Source organism: Urtica dioica, chromosome 11 (assembly GCF_054948205.1).
Source record: "Urtica dioica subsp. dioica isolate 48M chromosome 11, U.dioica_male_clone48M_v1_H2, whole genome shotgun sequence".
Taxonomy (NCBI): Eukaryota; Viridiplantae; Streptophyta; class Magnoliopsida; order Rosales; family Urticaceae; genus Urtica; species Urtica dioica.
In genome coordinates this window covers 9,596,106-9,618,800 of record NC_142766.1, presented here as the reverse complement: position 1 = coordinate 9,618,800, position 22,695 = coordinate 9,596,106, and the positions used below count along the sequence as shown (strand labels likewise).

At 40.8% G+C, this 22,695-nt stretch overlaps 2 protein-coding genes across 2 annotated transcripts; both read left to right on the top strand.

The window, feature by feature from the left end:
- The first annotated feature begins 5,234 nt into the window (after positions 1–5,234).
- Positions 5,235–13,873, top strand: LOC149381094 (uncharacterized). The gene is made up of 6 exons (XM_089601282.1): positions 5,235–5,286; positions 6,533–6,620; positions 12,655–12,790; positions 12,872–12,964; positions 13,037–13,141; positions 13,205–13,873. Exons 1-6 carry the CDS (start codon positions 5,235–5,237, stop codon positions 13,784–13,786), a joined length of 1,056 nt encoding a protein of 351 aa, XP_089457408.1. The 3' UTR covers positions 13,787–13,873.
- A 2,099-nt stretch (positions 13,874–15,972) lies between these two features.
- On the top strand, positions 15,973–18,053 carry MEF19 (mitochondrial editing factor 19). The gene is made up of 2 exons (XM_089601138.1): positions 15,973–16,049; positions 16,141–18,053. The coding sequence occupies exon 2, from the start codon at positions 16,220–16,222 to the stop codon at positions 17,924–17,926; it is 1,707 nt and encodes a 568-aa protein (XP_089457264.1). The 5' UTR covers positions 15,973–16,049; positions 16,141–16,219; the 3' UTR covers positions 17,927–18,053.
- The last annotated feature ends 4,642 nt before the right edge of the window (positions 18,054–22,695 follow it).

Here is a 22,695-nt window from a genome sequence, read left to right as displayed (position 1 = left end):
ACGCTCGTCTCCCTCGCAGCACGTATCTCTTTCTTTCCTTGGCACCTCGAGCAACCACGAAAGTTTCTATCACTAAATCACTCAAAATAAAAGGAATTAGTGAGTGGGCACTTTTAAACACTACGACTTAAGAACGAGTCTTGAAGTCGCAGAGCTAAACTCTAGGTCAAATGAGGACCTAGGTGCCAAAACAATAAAACGAAGTTGACTAGAGAGAGAGAAGAGATGGGCGGCCAAGTTCTAGAGAGAGAGTCTCTCAAATCTCTTAAACTTGGATGAATGGAAAGTGTTGAATGAGGCTCCTATTTATAGGAGAGGTCTTACCTTCAATAAGGTAGTTTCCTCTTCTATAGAATATCACATATTCATGAGCCAATTTCCCTTTTCCTTCAAAGAGTCACACGGCCAAGACTTGCCAAGCAAGTCCTTGGATTTGTTTCCTCTTTCTTTTGCTTCTCTCTTGACTCTTTTGGGCGCCCACTTTGGTTTCCCCTTAGGGGAAATTTGTTTCCTCTTTTTCTTTTGGCAAGTATCTTCATACATTCATGCACAAAATATTCTCTCTTTATTTGGGTATGTTGGGCGCCTATACCATCTAGAAAAGGCTTCTAGAAGCTTTTCCATTTATTCATGACAACATGAAAAACGCCCATTAAGAATTTTCAATAAAATTCTTATGAAATGAAATTAATCCACAAGGCCCAATTAATCATATTATGGCCGAGTGTTACTTGTCATCAAATGACCATGTCAAAAAATTTATTGACATTCATTTCATCCTATGTCTCAAAAAACAAAAATACCCTTTTGACAATTTTCGTTCTTGTTTTGACTTAGCTCCCAGTTTAACTATTCCTATTCGATGTGATTCGTGACAGTGACCTCATGGATCCAAATGAACAAAGCTTGAGCTAAAATACTTGGACTCAAAAGTTCACAAACCTTTTCCAAGTTTAGCTTAATGTCAACTGACTCCACTAAAGAGTTGACACTGAAAATCTCTCGGTTCAACTGAATTTATTTTCTACTCAAGAATTCAACCTAATTATGATGAGCGGATCCACTGAATATTATCTATGTTTACCCTTCATGAATGTCATCAGCTAGTCGGGATTTACTAAATTACCATTTTACCCTTCTAGCTGTTATTTCCTCAACTCCTTTGTCGCTTGTGAATAAGTTAGAAACAATGTATTGACGAGGAGCTAACAAGTCACATTGTTTCATCCAAAAGAGTCAGGACTCAATCTGGACACTGGCCAGTTCATTTATTCACACTCCAAGGAACAAAGCATGAGGTGACATACATTGCATTTCAGCAATCTTGTACATGAATTCCATATCTATGAGAACTTCACAAAGTTACTCATGACATTCTCACAACTTAGTACTTCACCAATAGGCCCTGTTCGGAATCACATAGTGAGTCCGAACTCTGAATTTCTCAAATGAGAATACGTAAGCTGTGAAATGGCATGTCTCATTTCAGGATTAAGGTAAGCATGATGCAATTCATACATAGTGACTTCGAGACATAAGAGGTTAAATGGTTTTTCTTATCTTGTCTCTAGAAGTGCACTGGTCAATTCAGTACCTTCGGAAGATACCTAGAAGAACTATAGAGTCTCCAACTCTCAATGCCCCATAACCAGACATCATAGATTCTCCTAACAATCGTACTGAGGTCAATAGTCCTTTGACCATTAGATTGCGATTATATCGTTTTAAGCAAACTACGAAGAGTTTGTTCATGCAAATCTACATTTGTCTCTTCGTAAGTTGTTTAGTTTCTTTATGGACTAAAGACTAAGGTTTTATCATAAAGCTTCAAACAAGGAAGATTGAATGAACGTTTCAACTTTTTTTATTAATGAATAAGCAATTACAAGCAAGAGTCTTCATGAGACTTTATTACATCAAATGCATAATATAAAGATTACAACTCTTCTTGTAGGCACCATTGACAACAATAAGCGATTGCGCCGAAAGCTAATTAGCCAAAGCGCAAGATTCTCCATAATAGACAGAGTGCTTTTCAAGAGAAGTTTCTCCGGAGTTTACCTACGATGTATAGGAAAAGAAGAATCCAAACGCATCCTTTCTGTAATACACGAAGGAGAATATGGGAACCACGCGGCCAGAAGAGCCCTAGCCGTTAAAATAAAAAATCAAGGGTACTTTAAGCCAGCCATGGTCGCCGACTGTGAACGACACTCACGGAAATGCGACCAATGCTAAAAACACGCCCCGAATATCAAATGGCCAGCCGAGGAACTATCCTCCATATCCGCTCCATACCCTTTTCTGAAATGGTCCATGGATATCGTCGGCCCCCTAACCAAAGCACCTGGAGGGCTGAAATTCCTCCTTATCACAACAGATTATTTTTTCCAAATGGGTTGAAGCCGAAGCATTCGTCTCAATAAGGGACATGGACGTAAAAAATTTCATTTGGAAAAATATAATATGTCGACATGGAGCACCACAAGAGATAATCACTGATAACGGCGCACAATTCATATCAAAAGAGTTCCGACGATTCTGTGCAGCAGAAGGAATCACTTTACAATTCTCGACGCCCCGATACCCACAAGGGAACGGGCACGCCGAGGCTACCAACAAAAGAATCGTTAGTAACGTGAAAAAGAAACTTGTAGCCAAAAAAGGGGCGATGGGCCGATGAACTCCCTGGAGTACTGTGGACCTACCGCTCGAGTCCACGAAGGCCTACTGGGGGAAACCCCATATTCTCTGGTCTACGAGGTCAAAGCAATATTGCCCATTGAACACGAAATTCAAACAATTCGCACCATGTACGCGAACGATCACGAAGAAACTAACAATAAAATGGTATGCGACTCCCTCGACTTAACAAACGAGAGAAGAAACCAAGCTTTGACGCGCATGAATTTATACCAACGATCAATCGCCCGATACTACAATAAAGGAGTCAACTTCCGAGAATTTAACACTGGAGATCTCGTGTTGAGAAAAGTGTATCAGAACAGGGCCGAAGAAAACGCCAGAAAATTGGGAGCAAACTGGGAAGGACCATACCGAGTCTCAGGAATCCCACGAACAGGCGTCTACAAGCTTGAAACGCTCGACGGTATCCCAGTACTCAGATATTGGAATAGGCCGATTTGTCCTTAGCGAGCTCGGCCTCCTTCGAGTTCTCCCCGGCCTCATCGATCGACGCAAGCACGGCCTCCGAGCTGTCGAGCATCGAGCTGAACTGATTCGCGACCTCGGATGTCTTGGGCGCAGACGTGTCGGGGGGCGAACGATCGTCGTAAGGAGTGAACTCAAGATCCTCGGCCCCAGCAAGTGAGGGCAAAGGCACGCTGTCGAGCTCAGCTTGAAGCTTCGCCAGCTCGTCCTTGGCCTCTTGCATCTCAGCAGGAGCATCAGCGATATCTTTGTTGACGACCTCCTGAAAGATCGATGACGCCGCCTTGGCCTGATCGAGGTTCCGCAGGATGGTCGTCCGTGACGAACTGGCGGTAGGCCACCAGCACCCCATTGTACTTCGCCCTAGCGACCTTCCTACCCGAGCAAATGCCGCCATCCTTAGCCGAACGGTAAGCCCGGTACAAGAAACGGTTCCCCGCATTATCCTTCGCCAGCTCGGCCTTCGCCCGGTCTAGCTCGGACCCAAGGTTACGGTGAAAGGCCTTGGCCAGATCAAGCTCCTTCTTCAGGCCGACCCGCGTCCTCTCGGAGTCTTGAAGGCGGTCTTCGAGATCCTTCACGCGACGAGCATACGTCTCCGCCTCGGCAATAAGATGGTCCATTTGGCCGAGGGAACCCAGACACTTCGCAAGCTCGTCCTCGGACGCCTTCAGCTTAGTCCGCAACTCTTGGTTCGCAAGGGAGAGGCGATCATACATCACCTCGTAGCCGAGGAAGCCCTTGTTCATCTCGGCCATGAACTGCAAAAATGAAAGTTAGCCTTGAGAAAATTACATGGAAGCCAAAACAGGAGATCCAAACCTACCCGAGAACCCACCGCGTTGACTGCGCGATAGTAGCTCGCCCCGTGCATCCTCGAGACCATTGGGAGCCGGTACTCGGGAAAGTTAATTGGCGCATAAGACACGCCGCCGCCACCGGGTCATCACAAACCAGCATGTCTAGATTCCAATTAAACGCCAGCTTGCACGAGCCCGGCGGAGATCCCTGAGGTTGGCCGGACTGCGAGGTCGGCTGGCGGGATTGCTGGGCAGATCCTTTCACGGCTTTCCCGCGATCTTCAGTTCGACCTTTCTTGGGGTCGTTCTCTTAACCTGAAAGGACGGGACCACCGTAGGCTTGACCACAGCGGTCGAAACCTTCGCGACTTCAGCACCAGAGGCCTTAACCCCAGCGGGGGAAGTCTTGGAGGTCTCGGTCTCACCGTCGAGCTCGATGAGCAGCGTGGCCGGAGGTCGTACTACCAAGAGCTCTTGGAAGCCGGAGGCAGAAGGTGGTGCCGTCGGAGCGAAGAGGTAGCCTTCTCGGCCGATCCAGAAGAGGCTCCGGACTTGCTGGCCGATCTGAGAGCCTTCTTTTTAGCTCGCTATTCAACATCCTCGTTATTCATCTTGGACGAAGCGGAGAGGTCATCCGAAGAGTCGTCTAAGGAAAGATAAAAAGAGTTTTTATGAATAATAACGTAAGATAGAAGAAGAATACGAATCCGGAATGAAAAACCGACCTGAAGAAGCAACGGGCCAAAGACCGGCTGCCGCAAATCGGGCTTTGGAAAAGGATTTCCAAGACACCTCACAGGCACGCAGCTTCTGGACTTTAAGATCGAATGTGTCCGACGGGAAAACAATGATCTTCTCTGCAGAAAGAAACAACAAAGCGTCAGTTCGCTCCAGGCATGAGTTAACCAGTTCGCAGATCGCCAGAAAACCTCCTTCCTAATTACCAGAGTCCGTCTTCCACTGAACGGACAGACCGTCCATCTCCACCTCGACTATCTTGTCACTGATCTCGAAATAAAAATATTTCGAGCCCCAGTTCTTATCCTTGCTAGGAAGGTCGATGACGATCCCTTGGCGAGGTCGCGCTTCGTCAGTGTCGACGGTAACGACAACTCACTATTGGGATCATCGCCTCTCTTATCAGATGTCGACATTTAAAAGACGAGAACAGAAAGATGAGAATCGACTAAACCTAGATGGCACAAAACCCGCTAATACAACAAAGGAAAGGTAAAAGAACTCGAAATTCTTTTTGGGACAAAAATGGCGGAAACCAGAAATTCAAGAAGAAAGAAAAAAGAAGAAGGGAAAAGTCGTGAGTTTTACCTCTGGGCGGCGAATGGATAGATATTGATGAAGAAAATCGAAGAGTCAGTGTTCTATTTAAGTGTCAAATCGACGTTTGAGAACCCCGAAAGAATAGCAATGATCATGAAAATCTTGGGGTTCCCGAGGCGCGGGCGTGACGACACGTGTCGATGACGTGTGCCCCAAAATAACAAAAAGTAGAAATACTCGAATATTTCGTTAGAATTCAACCAGATTATGAGAAATCTCGGTTCGCCTTACAAGTATCTTATATATTATACACATTTATATTATAAAAGATACTGGGGGACTGATTGTGGGAGTGGATATCGTCCCCTTCCACCAGGTTTGTTAGACCGATTAAGCCCAAGGTAAGCTCGGCCCAAAAGGGACTCTAGGATAAACATCAGTTCGGCCCAAGCCTAGTTCGGCCTAGAAATCCTAGGCGCAAGTGAGATCGGCCCAAGACAATAGCAAGGAATCTCATCAAAGGACGAATCCCAACTCGACCTTGGCCCGTGAACGTTCCTGGACAGTCTCACCAGTTAATTCGAACGAATGATCATCTGAGAAACGGTCAAATCACCTAAAGGTGGGGGATGCACGCGAGATTAAAGGATCAAAGACCGGTTCTGCCCGTACATGTGTACCGATCTGAAGAAGTATGGGAATCATCGAGCTGGCTATAAAATCTCACTCCATTTTCATTTTTGGGGACCGAATTTTTAGAGAGAGAGATTACGCCATATTCTTCTTTGCTCATTTAGAGTTTTTAGTTGCTTATTCCAAATAATTTCATGTTCCTGCAAAGTTTGCGTTCTTTAATCAATAAAAGGAATTTTCTTTCGTTTTTTCTATATTCTTAATCGTATTATCTATTAATTTATTTTGGATTTCGATTCAATCTTCATAATAGGATTCTGAGACCCTTAGTTCATATAAATAAATATACGAGATAATTCGAATATATTTGGTATAGATTGTTGAAACGAGAAATCGGTTCAACAGCTTGGACTCTAATGTGCGAGCTAAAGCACTTTGACGAAGTGATCTCCAAAGCTTCAAAATAAAGAGAGACATTGAGGATGTTTTGAAGATGATGGTTCCTTCTTCCCCTGCTGCTACTTCTACATTAGTTGTGCCTGATGATGTCAATCACGATCCTACCACCACCAATTGAAATCTAAGTCTCCTCTAATTTTAGTATCCTCTGAACAATACTATCTATTTTCTTCTGTAATATTCTTTTTTAGCTTGTTGTGAAAATGGTGTCTACTCGTCTGTAATACTATCTCCCTATCCTGGTTTTGTCTTTCTTGAGGCAAATAGGGGAGCAATTCGGTATTCTGGTGTGTTATGTGAAACTCTCTATGTTTTTTTTTACTCTTGGCTGCTTTTCTGATTATGGTTCTCTCTTGGTTTGCTCTGTGCTTGTTGCATGTGAGTCTTTTGTGTGCTTGTTGCATGTGAGTCTGATGTGTGCTTGTTGTGTCTCCCTGTCAGTCACTGTGAAATGCAAATTGTGGCCGTGTATTTTTAAGTCTTACTCAGGTGAGCTTCTAGTTGCTTAGTGAGTTTCTAAGTTCATTGGACCGGATGTGTTTGTCTACAAAAAGCCAAAGAGGGAATCCGTTGTTACTATTGGTGTTGGCTGTTTTTGTTATGGCGAAATTGTTGTTCTCTCTGATGTTGGAAACATCTTGCTAAAACATAGGTCGTCTGCTTTACACGTCAGTAGTGTGATGTGGTTTTTTTGCTGACATATTTTTTGTCTAATTCGCTTCCGCGTCATTTTCGATCGTCCAATGAGCATTCTCCATACGCTTTGGGAAACTCTAGCCCGGGACACTAAGCATGTATGTGTCATATAAAATGATCGCTTTCTCTTTTGGGTAGGGTTGCACATCTTGATATCTTGTTGCAATCGTCATTATTGATACTCTGCATCCTAGGTGTGTTGGTGTTACTCTGTTTTAGTTGACAGTCATCGTTAGAGCTGATCACAAAGTTTTTTGTATTGTTGATTCAGGTTATTCACTACAAGAAATAACACATTTAGCGACGACACTATTAGCGACGATTTAGTCGTCGCTAATATATCGTCGCTAATAACCCTTTTAGCGACGATATTATCGTCGCTAATTCTTTGGTGCGAGAAATATTAAAGTTTGGCGGCAAAGATAATTAGCGACGACTTTATCGTCGCTAATTCTTTTTTGTCGTCGCTAAGTTCGCGGGAAAATAATTAGCGACGATAAATTAGTCGCTAATTATTTCAAAATACATTTAGCGACGATATTTTCGTCGCTAATAACGTTGAATTAATTTCGAATTTTAAAGAGGGAAAAATCCCTCCAATGTAATTAAGACGAAAACATTTAGCGACGATAAAATCGTCGCTAAAGATTGTTTTATCGTCGCTATACAATTAGCGACGAAATAATCGTCGCTAAATGTTATCAAATTTTGACGAATTTTAAAGAGGGAAAAATCCCTCCCATTAAATTAAAACGAAATGATTTAGCGACGATAAAATCGTCGCTAAATGTGTGAAATTTACTAATAGCAACGATTTCATCATCGCTAAATGTCTGGTTAACGTAAGTTCATTTAGCGACGAACTGAAATCATTTAGCGACGAAAAAATCGTCGGTAAATGTCTTCTAATACCAGAACGCGACCCAGCTTCCCCATTCGCTCAGAAACCCTAACTTCCATTTCTCTCTCTACTTTCTCCCTCCTCCGCTGTGTGCCTCGTCCGCCGTGTGCCGTCGACGCTCCTCCGCCGTGTGCCTCGCCGGTAAGTCTCTCTCCTCACTACTTCTCTCTCTCTCTCCTCACATCTCTCTCCTAAAGTCTCTCTCTCTCCCATTACAGCTCATCCTCCGCCGCTCCTCCGCCGCTCCGCCGCCGACGCCGACGCCGCTCCACCACCGACGCCGACGCCGCTCCCCTTCTCTGGCCGCGCGCGCTCTTCTTCTTTTTGTCCGATTGGTAAGTTTTTTTTTTAAAAAACTATATATATATATATATATATATATATATATTAGTTAGTTATAGGATTAATATATATTAGTTATAAATTTATGTATATATTAGTTATATATTAGTTATATATGATTAATATATATATAGGATTATAAACTTTAGTTATAAATTTATTTTAATTAGTTATAGGATTATAAACTTTAGTTATATATTTGTTATAAATTAGTTATAAATGAATTATATAATTTTAGTTATAAATGTTTGTTATATATAACTAATATAATTTATTTAGTTATATAAGTATAAATTAGTTATAAATGAATTATATATTTTTAGTTTATAAATTTGTTATAATTTATATTTTTAGAATTATATATTTGTTATACCAAATATAAATTTTATAAATTATAAATGAATTATAAATATTTGTTATAAATTTTATAAATTATAAATGAATTATATATTTGTTATAAATTTTATATTTGGTAAAATTATGTAAAAACAATTAGTTAGTTTATGTAAATTAAATGGAATTGTATTTAATTGTTGTTAGAAATGATTAAAAATGTGATGGATTATGAAATAATCGAACCACTGAGGTTGGATTTATTGTTAGTTTTAGGATGTTTCTATGCAAGTTTTAAAGTTAAAGGCTTGATGCCGGGTTGTTAAGTTTATAGGGGAGGTTATGTCGAAATTTCGGTAGGATCGATCGTGAAATTATAAAATAAAATCCGAAAACTACTAAATTTTGAAATGTTCAATCTATAGGTAAAATGAGTTATCCAAATAGGAATTGGATAATCGAGGACCAACGTTTAAGCGTTGAGTTTGCGGCTGGCATGACAGAGTTCATGGCAATGGCCCGACAACACGTAAATGTCGAAGGACGAGTTAAGTGTCCATGCAAGAGGTGTAACAATGTGTTGATGCAAAAAATTCCTGATATAGAGAATCATCTCTTTATCAGAGGATTTAAGAGGAATTACACGAGGTGGAACTTTCACGGGGAGGAAGAAGATGACGTAATGCAGTATCAGACGGAGTACAGAGGAGGAGGGATGTTTGATGTTGTACACGATATCTTAGATCACAACGACGTAGACGGTGACGATGACAGTATTGACTCGAATGCAGAATACCATAGTGGACAGTTCGATGACCTTTTCAGCGACCTGAACACAGAATTATGGCCGGGTTGTACGGAGTATTCGTCACTCTCATTTGTTGTCACGTTGATGCATTTGAAAGTGATGAACAAGTGGACGAATAAGTCGTTTGATCAGCTTCTGAAAGTACTGAAAAAATCTCATCCGATCGACAACACGATTCCAGAGTCACATTATGAAGCAAAGGCGAAATTGCGTCGATTTGGTATGGGTTACGAGTCGATTCACGTTTGCAAACATGATTGCGCGTTGTTTTGGAAGGACAACGCCAATCTAGACGAGTGTCCAGTTTGTAATGAGAGCCGGTGGCTGATGAAAGACGGTGGAAAAAAAGTAGCGCATAAAGTGTTGCGCTACTTTCCACTGAAAGATCGACTTAAGCGACTGTACGCGAGTCGGCACACAGCTCTAGAGATGCAGTGGCACGAGAATTAACGCATTAAAGAGGATGGTGTACTGCGACATCCTGCTGACGGAGCAACGTGGAAGGAGATCGACCGAAAATATCCCATGTTTGCGGCAGAACCGAGGAACGTCTGGCTTGGACTTGCCGCCGATGGTTTCAACCCATTTGGTGACATGAGTTTATCGTACAGTATGTGGCCGGTAGTCTTGACTGCGTACAATTTACCGCCGTGGTTGTGCATGAAAACATTGTACTTGATGTTAACATTGCATATACCAGGTCGTAGTGCGCCGGGTAAAGACATGGATGTTTTCTTACGACCGCTGATTGATGAGCTGAAGGAATTGTGGGAAACCGGTGTTGTGTTGAGAGATGGTTCGACCGGTGAGCTATTCAGGTTGTTTTCCGTACTTCTATGGACGGTGAATGATTTTCCAGCGAGAAGCAGTTTGTCGGGATGGAGTGGTCAAGGGTACCTTGCTTGTCCGACATGTAACAACGACACACCATCTTTCAAGGCTCGAAACAAGATTGTTTACTGCGATCATCGTCGATTCTTGCCGTTGTTACACCCGATGAGGAAGAGCAAACTGTACAAGGTACGAAATGAGAAACGACCACCACCAGTGAGAAAATCAGCGAGCGATATACTTCGACAATTGCGATTAGTGGGAGATGCAACCCCGGGGAAGCACCCTGACTTCGGCGGGAAGAAACGAAAGCGCGATGCGAGTGAGCTGAATTGGACAAAGAAAAGTATTTTCTTCGAGTTGCCGTATTGGTCGAGTCTTACGCTGAAGCATAACCTCGATGTAATGCATATAGAAAAAAATGTATGCGACAATCTTCTAGGTACCTTGCTGAACATCGAGGGGAAGACGAAAGACACAGATAAGGCGCGGTTGACTTTGGCGGACTGGAACATAAGGCACGAGCTTCATTTGTACCAAGAAGGAGATAGATGGATGAAACCGCCTTCGTCATACACTCTGACACCTTCAGAACGGAAGCGGTTTACTGAGTTCTTGAGATCTGTCAGATTTCCCGATGGTTTTGCGGGGAATTTGAAGAAGAATGTTACCGCGGATGGGAGGTTGACGGGTTTGAAGTCTCACGATTGTCACGTGATTATGCAGCGCCTATTGGCTCCTGCTATTCGTCCTTTTCTGGATCGAACAATTCGAGATGCCATAATAGAGCTCTGCAACTTCTTCAGACTTATTTGCTCTAGAACGCTGGTAATTTCAGACATTGAGAAGGCGCAAGAGGATGTGAAGCTTATATTGTGTAAGTTGGAACGAATTTTCCCGCCTGATTTCTTCACAATCATGGTTCATTTGGTAATGCATCTACCGGAGGAGGCAATTAACGGAGGTCCAGTTCATATGCGGTGGATGTACCCATTTGAGAGATACCTTGGAACGCTCAAGAACTTTGTGCGTAATCGACTTGAGTTCCCAAAGTGGTTTTGGGAAAAGGTATTTCACTACCGAACTTAAAGAATATGAGATAATTAATAACCGACTCGTTAATGGTTGTATGTAGGTATTTCGCATGAGCCAAGACGGATTATCCGTTACCTCCGAATTATATGCATTGGCATTGGGACCACATTTCGCACCACAGACGTATCCGTGTTGTGTAGTGAACGGGGTTAAATTTATCTCCCGTCAACGTGATAGCAGAAGAACGACTCAGAATAGCGGGGTATGTGTACCAAGTGAAGGAGGTCACGACTTCTACGGTCAAGTAGAAAACGTCATTGTCTTGACGTATCAGAACAATTGTCGCGTCGTCTTATTTCAATGTTGTTGGTTCGGTGATCAAGATCCGAGGAAAAGGACACGCAACGACAATAACTTGACAAGCGTGTATGTGGCAAAAGAATGGTACAAAGACGAGCCATTTATTTTGGCAACTCAAGCGAAACAAGTTTTCTACTTGGAAGATAACTTGAATGGTCCTGATTGGCGAATCGTCGAAGAGTGTAATCATCGAAATGTGTGGGATCTTCCTGATATTGACCTCATTCTTGGTCAATCTTCGTCTTCAGTTCAGTTGTCAGTAGAACCGTTAGATTTAGATTCACTGTCAACGCGTCATCAGTCTGCGATACCAGAGCCCGTGAGCAACGACGCAGTGAACTTGTTGGAAAATATTGAAGAAGAAGAGTTTATCGATGATGAAGAAACTGAGGACGAAGATTTGATGGAAGAAGATGATTTGTCAGACGACGATGATTGATAGTATATAACGTTTTTCATTTACTTACTAAATTAACTGATTTAAATCATTAAGAATGCATAACTAAATAATTTTTTTTTTAATTTCAGATGGCTGCGGCTACGGGAGCTGGAGGCAGCGGAGGCGGGGATGACTTCTTAGCCCGTCTCCCGAATTATTGCCAGTCGGCGCCCGTACGTGATGGCGTCGAAGAAGAAGACGAGGATATCGAACCGGTCGTGCGTGGGCCGACGGTCGGGCTTCGATCTGAGCGTGCACGGCGCCCCGGGGTGAAGGAAGTCGTTATTTATAACGAGGACTTTCAGTCGTTCTTGCAGCCAGGGCGCGAGATGGATCCGGATCTCGCGACGTTCGCGAACACGCTCGGGTTGGTCGTCCGAGACAAGATCTCGCCTACGGTCCCAAGGTGGACGAATGCGAACGTGGGGCCGGCGAAGGAGGCCGAGATCCGAGCAGCGATTCGAGACAAGTACGACATTCGAGTCGATGGTGATGCAACCGGGAAGAAGAAGGCGATTGTCGATGCGGCAATCATTCGAGACGCGAAGACTCGTCTTCGCGATTGGAGGCATACATTGCGGTCGTGGTTCGACATCGACTGCAAGAGCAGCGTACAAGTGGCGCGGCCGCTGAAACCGAAGACCGTTAAGCTCGACACCGAATGGGAGACGCTGATACAACGATATACGAGCGATGAATTTAAGGTAATATCGAATCATTTACGTTACTCGAATGTTTATTAAACGATTTGTTATTTACGTGTACGTTTACTTATATTACAACAGGCTATACAAGCGAAGAATAAGGCGAATCGCGCGAAGAAGAAGACGAAGACTCGACAGGGGACGATTGGGTTCTCGACCCACCGCATGAAAAACGTAAGTTTTATGTTTATATGATACATCAAATCGTTAAAATTATCTAACACTTGAAGTTTTGTTTACATGCAGAAGAGCGTCGAGACAGGCGCATTCGAGAGCTTGTTTGCGAACTACAAGCGCCAACATCAGTCCGACAAGTCTGAATGGCTGACTCCTGAAGCCTCCGCACGTTATGTAAGTTTACATTTATTTTTCTTATTTTTCGATTAATATATACTAACTAGTTAATTATATCAGGATCGACTGGTCGCTAGGTTCAACACGTTGCGAGCGGAGGCTGAGCACCAAGGAGCGGACGTTGATATTTCCGTTCTAGAGCAGCAGGCGATCCGCGATATTATGGGTTCGCGGACTAATCACTTGACCGGCGTCGGACGTTTGGTGCCACAGGGAGCACGGATGGCGGCTGAAGTCGCCGAAGTCTACGGTTCGGAGGCTGGGACGTCGCAACCAGGATATGTCTCGCAGGAGGTGTTGGCATCGACCCTCGCCGCGTTCGCCGAGACAATACAGAGTCAGGTGCCCGGCCTCAACCTTAGCTCGTTCATGTCCCAATTTCCGCAGAGTTCGCAGCAGGCTCCGTCATCCCACAGCCAGCAGACTCCGACGGCCGGCGTCCACACTCCGACGCCCGACGTCCACACTCCGACGGGCGGCCAGCAGAGGACTCCCGACGCCAGCCAGCAGACGACGCCCGGCGGACCAAGTCAGTCTACTCCGGCGCCGCAGCCTGCAGAACTTCAGCGCCAGCAGAAGAGCGTTTCTCGTCGAGGAGGGGGAAAACGAGTGGCGGGACGACAAAGCAAACGTCGCGACTAGTGGTTTATTAGTTGTTTTGTGTATTTATTATTTACATATTTCTCGATAACCGAAAACGTACGTAACCGGATTTTATATAGTTGTTGATTTGGATAATATAATTTAGTTTTTATTTGATTTTTCATTTTAGAATTTCACAACCAAAAAACCGTAAAAAATAAATAATTAACGACGAAAAAAAAATTATAATAATAATAATTAGCGACGATAAAATCGTCGCTAAATATTATTCACACAACGTTTTAGCGACGACTTTGTCGTCGCTAATTGGCGCGGGAAAAATTCCCGCGTGAATTAGCGACAACAAAGTCGTCGCTAAAACTCTGTTTCACAACGAAAATAACTTCTCGTCACAACATTTAGCGACGACTTTGTCGTCGCTAATTGACGCGGGATTTTTTCCCGCGGTAATTAGCGACGACAAATTCGTCGCTAATTGTCTGTTTCAAAATGAAAAAACACTTCTCGTCACAACATTTACGGACGATTTTATCGTCGCTAATATCGTCGCTAAATATTTACCGACGATTAAATCGTCGCTAAATATATTTAGGCACGGCGAATTAGCGACGATTTTTATCGTCGCTAATATCGTCGCTAAATACATTTAGCGACGATTTTAGGGTTATTACCGACGAAAAAAATCGTCGGTAAATGTTGTAAATGTTGTAGTGATTGTAAAACACATATTGTTACAAGTGTTGTTGAAACATTAGGAGAGTGTGAGTGAAAAGTGAGGGGAGCTCAAACACAGGGGAGTCTGGTTTAAAAATTACTAGGGTAGTTTGAAGTTGATGAGACCTGGAAGGTGATCATCCATGGTCGTCCGAAGTTGTATTTACTATATCGTTTAGTGAAGTTTCTCTTTTCATTGAATGTATCATCCCCCTAGAAGTAGGCATAATTGGCTGAACTGGGTTACCATCTCTTGTGTTCTTTTACTTTCAGTTTACATATTTGATTATTTTGCTAAACTGATAAATTGTTTCTTAACCTCTTAGAACATCCGTAGAAACATCATACTAAACAGTAGATCTACTTTTTCAACTCTATTAGAGTATGAGCATAACATTCGCATACACAAAGATGAAATCACTTGAAACAAGGCTTAACAACGATCGAGATCTAATAAGATCTAACACTAAGTATTGATAATAACTTAAATTGTGCATAATTTCATGAAAAGTGCACTAATATTCTAGGAAGATCAAAAAGTGCACTAATATTCTAGTGTAATTCAAACTCTTTCATAAAACCTATATTGGATGGTGGATAGTTCTAACCAAACCTCAGTTATGCAACCATGATGAAGACAGTTCTCCAAGTTATATAGACGGGAGGTGGAGATGGCCGAGTAGTAGCCTTGACGGAGTGGATGGGATTTGGCCGAGTGGTTGGTGGCCGGATGGTCTTGGCCGAGTGGTCTTGTTTGTGACTTCGTCTTGAAAATTTGGTCAAGGAACTTGTCTTTGAGCACTTAACTCAAGAGTCCATTTTGAAGACTTAGTTCGAGTTTTGATTTCGGGTTAGTTTTGAGTTTGACTTTAGGATTTGAAAATCGTTTGAAAATCGAGAGTCCATTTTGAAGACTTAGTTCGAGTTTTGATTTCGGGTTAGTTTTGAGTTTGACTTTAGGATTTGAAAATCGTTTGAGAATTTTGATCAAAGGGTTTAAGGCGCTCTCATCGTTTTCGCTCCGAGAGTTTGACTTGATGGTTTGCTTGTAGGTTCGAGCCTTGTTAGTGGATTTGTCTCGTCGTTTTTAGTTTGTGAAAATGACAACATAACACGTCGCATTGCAATATTATTGTCAGTACAAGACTTTTTATAATGGTAGATTACCTTTGTAAATTTAGACGCACATTTGATTACTTGTCAACGGATACGAAACTCATGTTCAAATTACATTTTCGTCAGCACATTTGTAAACAAGAACATCAAATTGATGTGTTTAAAAACGAAATTCTAAATTAGTATTTTAAATACACAACTTCTAATACCCAGTTTTTCTTATTGATCGGTTCTAATATCCAGTTTGATATACCGTTGTAGAAGTTTCTACAACGCTTAGATATCCGTTGTAGAATCCAAACTTCTACAACGGATATTCAAGCGGTGTAGAAGCTTTTACGACCGTTTTTAAACGTCGTAGGATCCCAGTTTTGTATTCATGTATTTTGAATATACACAATTCTATTCCAACAAGAAAAAACGAAAAAAGAAAAATGGAAGAACTGACGATGAAACAACTGAATAACGCAAGGTAAATAGAAATATGCAATTTTTTTTCTCGTGAAACCTTGTTGAAAAAGAATTGTATACTAACTAACTAAAGTACGCCGTGATGAAAAAAGGCGGGATTATTTTAAGGTGATGACTCAAGGCGTGATGATGCAATTTAGGTGTGAGTGAGTAACCCAAAAATCAGAAGCCATGAAGATAAACGATGAGACCATTCTCTCTCTGTTGCTCAAATGCAAAAACATGTCTCAGTTGAAGCAACTTCACGGGGTGATGATAACCTCGTCGGTGATGAGAAGCACGATTCACGCGAGCAAGGTCATTGATTTTTGCACGGACGACAAGAGCGGCGAGCAAAATCTTGAGTACGCGAGGTCGGTTTTCGAGGGGATAGCTGAGCCGAGTCTCTACATTTGGAACTCCATGATGAGAGGCTATTCCAACAGCGATTCCCCAGTGGAGGCTCTCATCACTTACAGGCGGTTGCTGAGGAATGGCTTCTCGCCGGACCATTTCTCGTTCCCCTTCGTCCTCAAAGCCTGCTCCGCCACCGCCGACCTCGCCTTCGGAACTTCCGTCCATAACCGGGTCGTGAAAACCGGGTTCGGACTCGGCGTTCACACCTCCACCGCGCTGCTTCACATGTACTCTCGTTGCGGGGACATGCAATCGGGACTCAAGGTGTTCGACGATATTCCCAAGTGGAGCGTCGTCGCTTGGGCCACTCTCATATCCGGGCTCGTCAACAACGACAGAGCCGGCGAGGCCGTCCGGGCCTTCAAGCGCATGGACGCTTTGGGAATCGAGCTCAACGAGATCGCCACGGTGAACGCCTTGGTCGCCAGTGCTCGGACCGGGGATATCGAAACCGGAAAACGAGCCCACTCTCTGATCAAAGCTCTCGGGCGAGACCCGTTTTCGCACTCCGCGGGATCCGGCGATTTCAACGTCATCCTCGCCTCCGCGATCGTGGACATGTACGCGAAATGCGGGACCCTGAAAACTGCCAGAGAGCTCTTCGAGAGAATGCCGGCGAGAAACTCGGTGGCCTGGAACTCCATGATCGGGGCGTACAGCAAGTACGGCCGGCCCCGCGAGAGCCTCGAGCTCTTCCGCGAGATGAAGACCGACGGGCCGGCCCCGGACCAAGCCACCTTCGTGGTCGTGGCCGGTGCTTGCGCAAATCTCGCGGCTCCGGGGTTAGGACAGTCCGTGCACGCCTGCGCCGAGAAAACCCGCTCGAGAGACGACCTCACGCTCGGGACCACCTTGGTGTACATGTACGCGAAAACGGGAGACCTGTGGAGCGCTCGGAGAGTCTTCGACAGTCTGCGAAGCAAGGACGCCGAGGCGTGGACCACGATGATCCTGGGTCTCGCGAGGCACGGCCAGGGCTCGGAAGCCCTGACCGCTTTCGAGTCCATGAAACGAGACTCCGGCGTGGCTCCGGACCGGATCACTTACATCGGGGTTCTGTCGGCTTGCGGTGGCGTTGGTCTGGTCGAGCCGGGCCTCGGATACTTTGACGAGATGAGGCGTGTCTACGGCCTTGTCCCGGAGCAAGAGCACTACTCGTGTGTGGTGGATCTCCTGAGCAGGGCGGGGAGGTTCGAAGAGGCGGTGAGATTGGTCGAAGGAATGCCGTTCGAGCCGAACGTCGTTGTTTGGGGTGCTCTTCTGAATGGGTGTGAGATACACGAAAACGTTGAACTCGCGAATAGAATCAGAGAGCATTTAACTGTGTTGCAACCTCGGGGGAGTGGGGTTTATGTGCTTCTTTCCAACGTATATGCGAGAGCTGGTAATTGGCAGGCAGTGAATTTGGCAAGAGATTTGATGAGGCAAAGACACATAACCAAAACTCTTGGGCTTAGTATGGTTCCCAAAACTCAGGCATAATTCGTGTTTTAATTTAAATTGTTTAGTAGTCACTCAGGCTGTGCAGTTTAAACACCATGTGAACCCTATCTAGAACTCGAATTTTTATGGGAAAGGGAAAATAAAAAAAGGAAACATTTAATTGAAATTGGGTTTTAATTTTTCAAGCCTTGGAGCTGATACTGTAGGGAATTTTGGTGAAAAAAAAGTTATAGGAAATTTGTTGGAATATTAACTGACTAAATTTAGGGTTTATATATTTTCCTTTAACATTTTATTTTCGTTTTGAGAAAATTCAAGCATCTACCTTTTCTCTCTAGCCTTGAGTGTTTCAACTTTCAAGACATACGAAACCAGACTCGGCTAGTGAGGGATGTTTGTTGGATTAATTGACGGTGTGAGAAATTACCCTTATGTAGCAGGCTATTTATTATAAGCTAAAGGATTTTCTTTTTGGGCTCTTTTCGTGCGGTCCTAATCTCAAAACAGTTAGTAGGCCACTCTGAATCTAAGGCTAGAGCATACTAGGCCATTTGTGGAGATTTCACTCCTCAAACTCGGGAATGATAATGGACTTTGACTTATCTATCTAGGAGCGCCAAAATTCAAGAAACATGGCGTTGTATAGACGATTTGGTTATTCTCTGAGGCCTAATTTTTTGGGGCTCCTTATCAGTTATTGATTCTCTCAACATTTTGGAGTCAATTCGATAACTTACTAACATAAGTCATGCGTAGTCAAATGAACTATTGTGGGTTTGATACTCAATTTTACAGAAGTGTGACATATAGCAACATGAAGGTGGTTCTTGTTTAATGGTTTAAGATTCTGCTGATCCGGGCATTTTTTACACAAAATTCGGCTAGGAAAACGTGAAAACTGTAGGAAAAACAACGACCAAAAAAATGAAAAAAAGGGTAGCAAACACAAAAATATTAATTTGATTTATTATAATTTATATCTTTATTAATATATATAATTCTTCTGCCTTACGTGATTTACCAGTAAAATTACACTTGCGACGCATAACGGTAAATAGTACCTTAATCCTTTAGTTTGTTTGACGTCACGCTCCTTTTGGTTTTTTTAGTATCCTTTTGTCTTATTAAAAAAAATGAAAAGGGTCTTGTATTGATTCTATTGAAACTGCTGATTTGACTGACATCTTATTTCAAGCGTTTGACAAATTTTCCTTAATTAAGTGGAAGTTAGTAACTAAAAATATGGGATACAAGAAACTCAAGAGAATTAACACAAATCTTGCTTAATTTTAAACAATAGCTGTAAGTATATTTTAGACGAGAAACTATAGATAAAACATAATATCGTATCCATTCTATATATATTAAAATAAAGTACGAAAATACTATATAGTTTCTACAGTAGCTCCCTTCTCCAACTATCAACAGCCACATCGCTATTTTTTCACTCAATGCCATTGAGTCAATGTTTATACTATGTCACGGAGCTGTGTAACCGACTATACTTCTAAAATCAATGCAAAAATATTAGGTTCATGACGTGCCACGTGTCGCCAATATCAATACTGCTATGTATACTGTCATATATGTGTTTACATGTATGATGCTATCAAGTATAAGCAATATTGCAACTACACGTGTTACCTAAATGTGTGCATGAGTTAAATAAGCAAAAGAGACTCTCTTTATTTAATGTTATTTATGTATTAATATTTAATAGAATTTCTTTTAGTTATATAGTCATTTGACTTAGAACGTTTTGTATAATAATCAAATTTTTTGTAAATTTTCTGTAAATAGCCATTTTAATTTATTTACAGTACTAAAAATACAAAAAAAAAATCCAAAATAGGCGAGAATGTTTTTGGGTATTTTTGTCATTTTGAGTGTTGTAAATAATTTGAGTTGGCTATTTACAAAAAATTGACTATCTATCAATTCTTAAACTTTCGATGGCTTATTTGGTCAGATATTATGATAATATAAATCATTAAAATGTTAATGATCTATAAATCATTTGTATTTAATAAGATCCAAAAAAGTATGATGACGTGTAAAAAATATATGATATCCCTATTTCTTAAAAGCATAGATTATAGATTACGTGTGACATAGAAGCAAGATACACTATACAAATTATATATATTTTCATGTTATTATAAAAACAATTTTCATAAAATACTACTACTGGTAAGATATGAAAACATGACAATGTAAAAATCAATTAATTACACTAACTTTTATATACGTAGCTTTTATAAAACGTCGTTGATCTCTTTCGAACAAACCTGAAAAATGAATATAAAATAATAATTGAAGTCAATTATCTTTTTGGAATTTGAGGAATATGTTTTTTTTTCTAGGATAAATTAAATTACCGGAAAAATAACATAACAAAAAATTTTAAATTGTAAGTATACAATGTTTATGATTTTTGTTTTCCTGTAAAATGTAACAGTTCTCTCTTCTTCTTTTTTATTTTTTTTTTAGTCATAGCTCTTTGTTGTGCATTAACATATGACGAGAGGTTGAGTATTTTTCTTCAAAAAATTTAATGTCTAAGGTGTTTGTATTGACAAATTTATGAATGTTTTATGAATAACTAAACGACTTCTTCTCTTTAAAATATATATATATATATATATATATATATATATATATATTAAAGCATAGACAATAAAATACTAACTAATAAGCTTAATTTAAGAGAAGAAAAAAAAGTCATCGGAATTAGTTACAATACTAAGTACTAACTAAGGAAGTTGGTATTGATATACTCAGACCGTAAGCATTAAGTATTCAAATACTAAATAATTTTCATAGGATAAATACAAATGCAAAAAATGCAGGTTAGAATGTATAAAGAAAAAATACATGGTCGGAGTTCTCTTTTATAGTTGTATAATGCAGTTATTTTAAGTCATGGAAGACAGCCTAACACACTGACATACTTAATAAATGTAAATTGTATCACTCCATTAAACTATTTCTATAGATCTAATTGTTATGAAAACAGATTAAAAGTTTTTATTTTTACTTAATCTTCAAAAGTAAGCTCTTGATGTGCAAAATTATTACAATTTTTTATTGCATTTATCATTTGTTTCTACTATGTTTTATTATCTTATCAATGTACCTATAATAAAAAAAAATTATATAAAATAGTTATGACCTTTAATTTATTATCTTTAATTAATTTACTAATAAAATATTAGACTTCCCAACGCACGGGCATTTAAACTTGTTCTATATAACTAAAGGAGAATTTGCAAAGTTGAATTATTATTTGGCCCTTATTACTTTCATTTATTCTCGATTTGTATTGTCGAAGAAGAGAGAAAACAAATATGTATATTTTTAACAATTGTCTCTTTTGTCATTTCCTTACCAATTGGGCATTTGGGCTGATTGTTCTCTCTCTCTCTCTCTCTCTCTCTCTCTCTCTCTCTCTCTCTCTCTCTCTCTCTCTCTCTCTCTCTCTCTCAAATATCTATGTGTACATATGAGATATTTTCCACCAAAAAACCAAACAAAATCACTCTAAAGTATATATATTTCTATTTTAATTTTCATATCCTTAACTACAAAACAAAACATTGTTAGAATTAAACAAAAATAAAAAATTACATTAACAAATTAGCTAAATACAAATTTTGTAATTATCATTATAAAAAAATTGAATATATAAAAATTGTGTATGATGACATATAAATTATTTGGTAAAGCACACAAGAGATATTTTTTATTTTTTTAAGGCAGCTTCGCTGCAGTGGGGATTAAACTCACGACCTCCACACAGGAGGTGGTGTAGAATTACCACTAGGCTATTCTAGGTACCACACACAAGAGAAATTTATAAAAAGCAAAATCTCACACATAATATTTTTTAAAAAGTTTCACAATGTTTATTTAAATGCAAATTTGGTCAATTTAATATATAACTTGCTTGAAAATTTTAGAGCTTTATTTAAGTTTTCTCTAAAAAGATGTTTAAGGTATATTGAAATAATTAAAATAATAAGTAAATAAATTACTAATTAAAAGGTAAAAGTTTATACATATATCGCTGCTACGATGAGTTGGTTATTTTTGTTATGGAAAAATTGTTGTTCTCTGTGATGTTGGAAACATCCTCCTAGAACATGAGGTGTCTGCTTTACACGTCAATACCGTGACTTGGATTTCTGTTGACATGCTTTTATTTCTGTTTCGCTTCCGCACTTTCTCCGATCGTCCAATGAGCATTCTCCAAGTGCATTGGAAAACCCTAGCCAAGGACACTACGTTGGTTTGTGTCTTATATAAGGGTCGCTTTATCCTTTAGTAGGGTTACACATCTAGGTATTTTTGTTGCAGTCTTCATCGCCGAAACCCTGTTCTAGGTGTGTTTTATACTCTGTTTTTGTTGACAGTGATTGTTAGAGATTTATCACAAAGTTAGTTGTGTGTTGATTCAAGTCATTGTAAAACATGTATTGTTATAAACGTTGTTAAAACACTGGAATAGTGTGAGTGAAAAGTGGGAGAGTTCAAACACAAGAGGAGCCTGGGTTAGAAATTGTTAAGGTAGTTTGAAGTTATAGGAAACCTAGAAAGTGATCATCCATAGTTGTTCAACGTTATACTTACTCTACCGTCTAGTGAAGCTCTCTTTCCACCGGGAGTATCATCTCTCTAAAAATTATCATGATTTCAGTTTATATGCTTGCGTTATTTTGTTAAACTGATAAGTTATTTCTTAACTTGTCACAACATACTTAGAAACATCACAATAAATAGTAGATCTACTTTTTTTGATAATATGATTA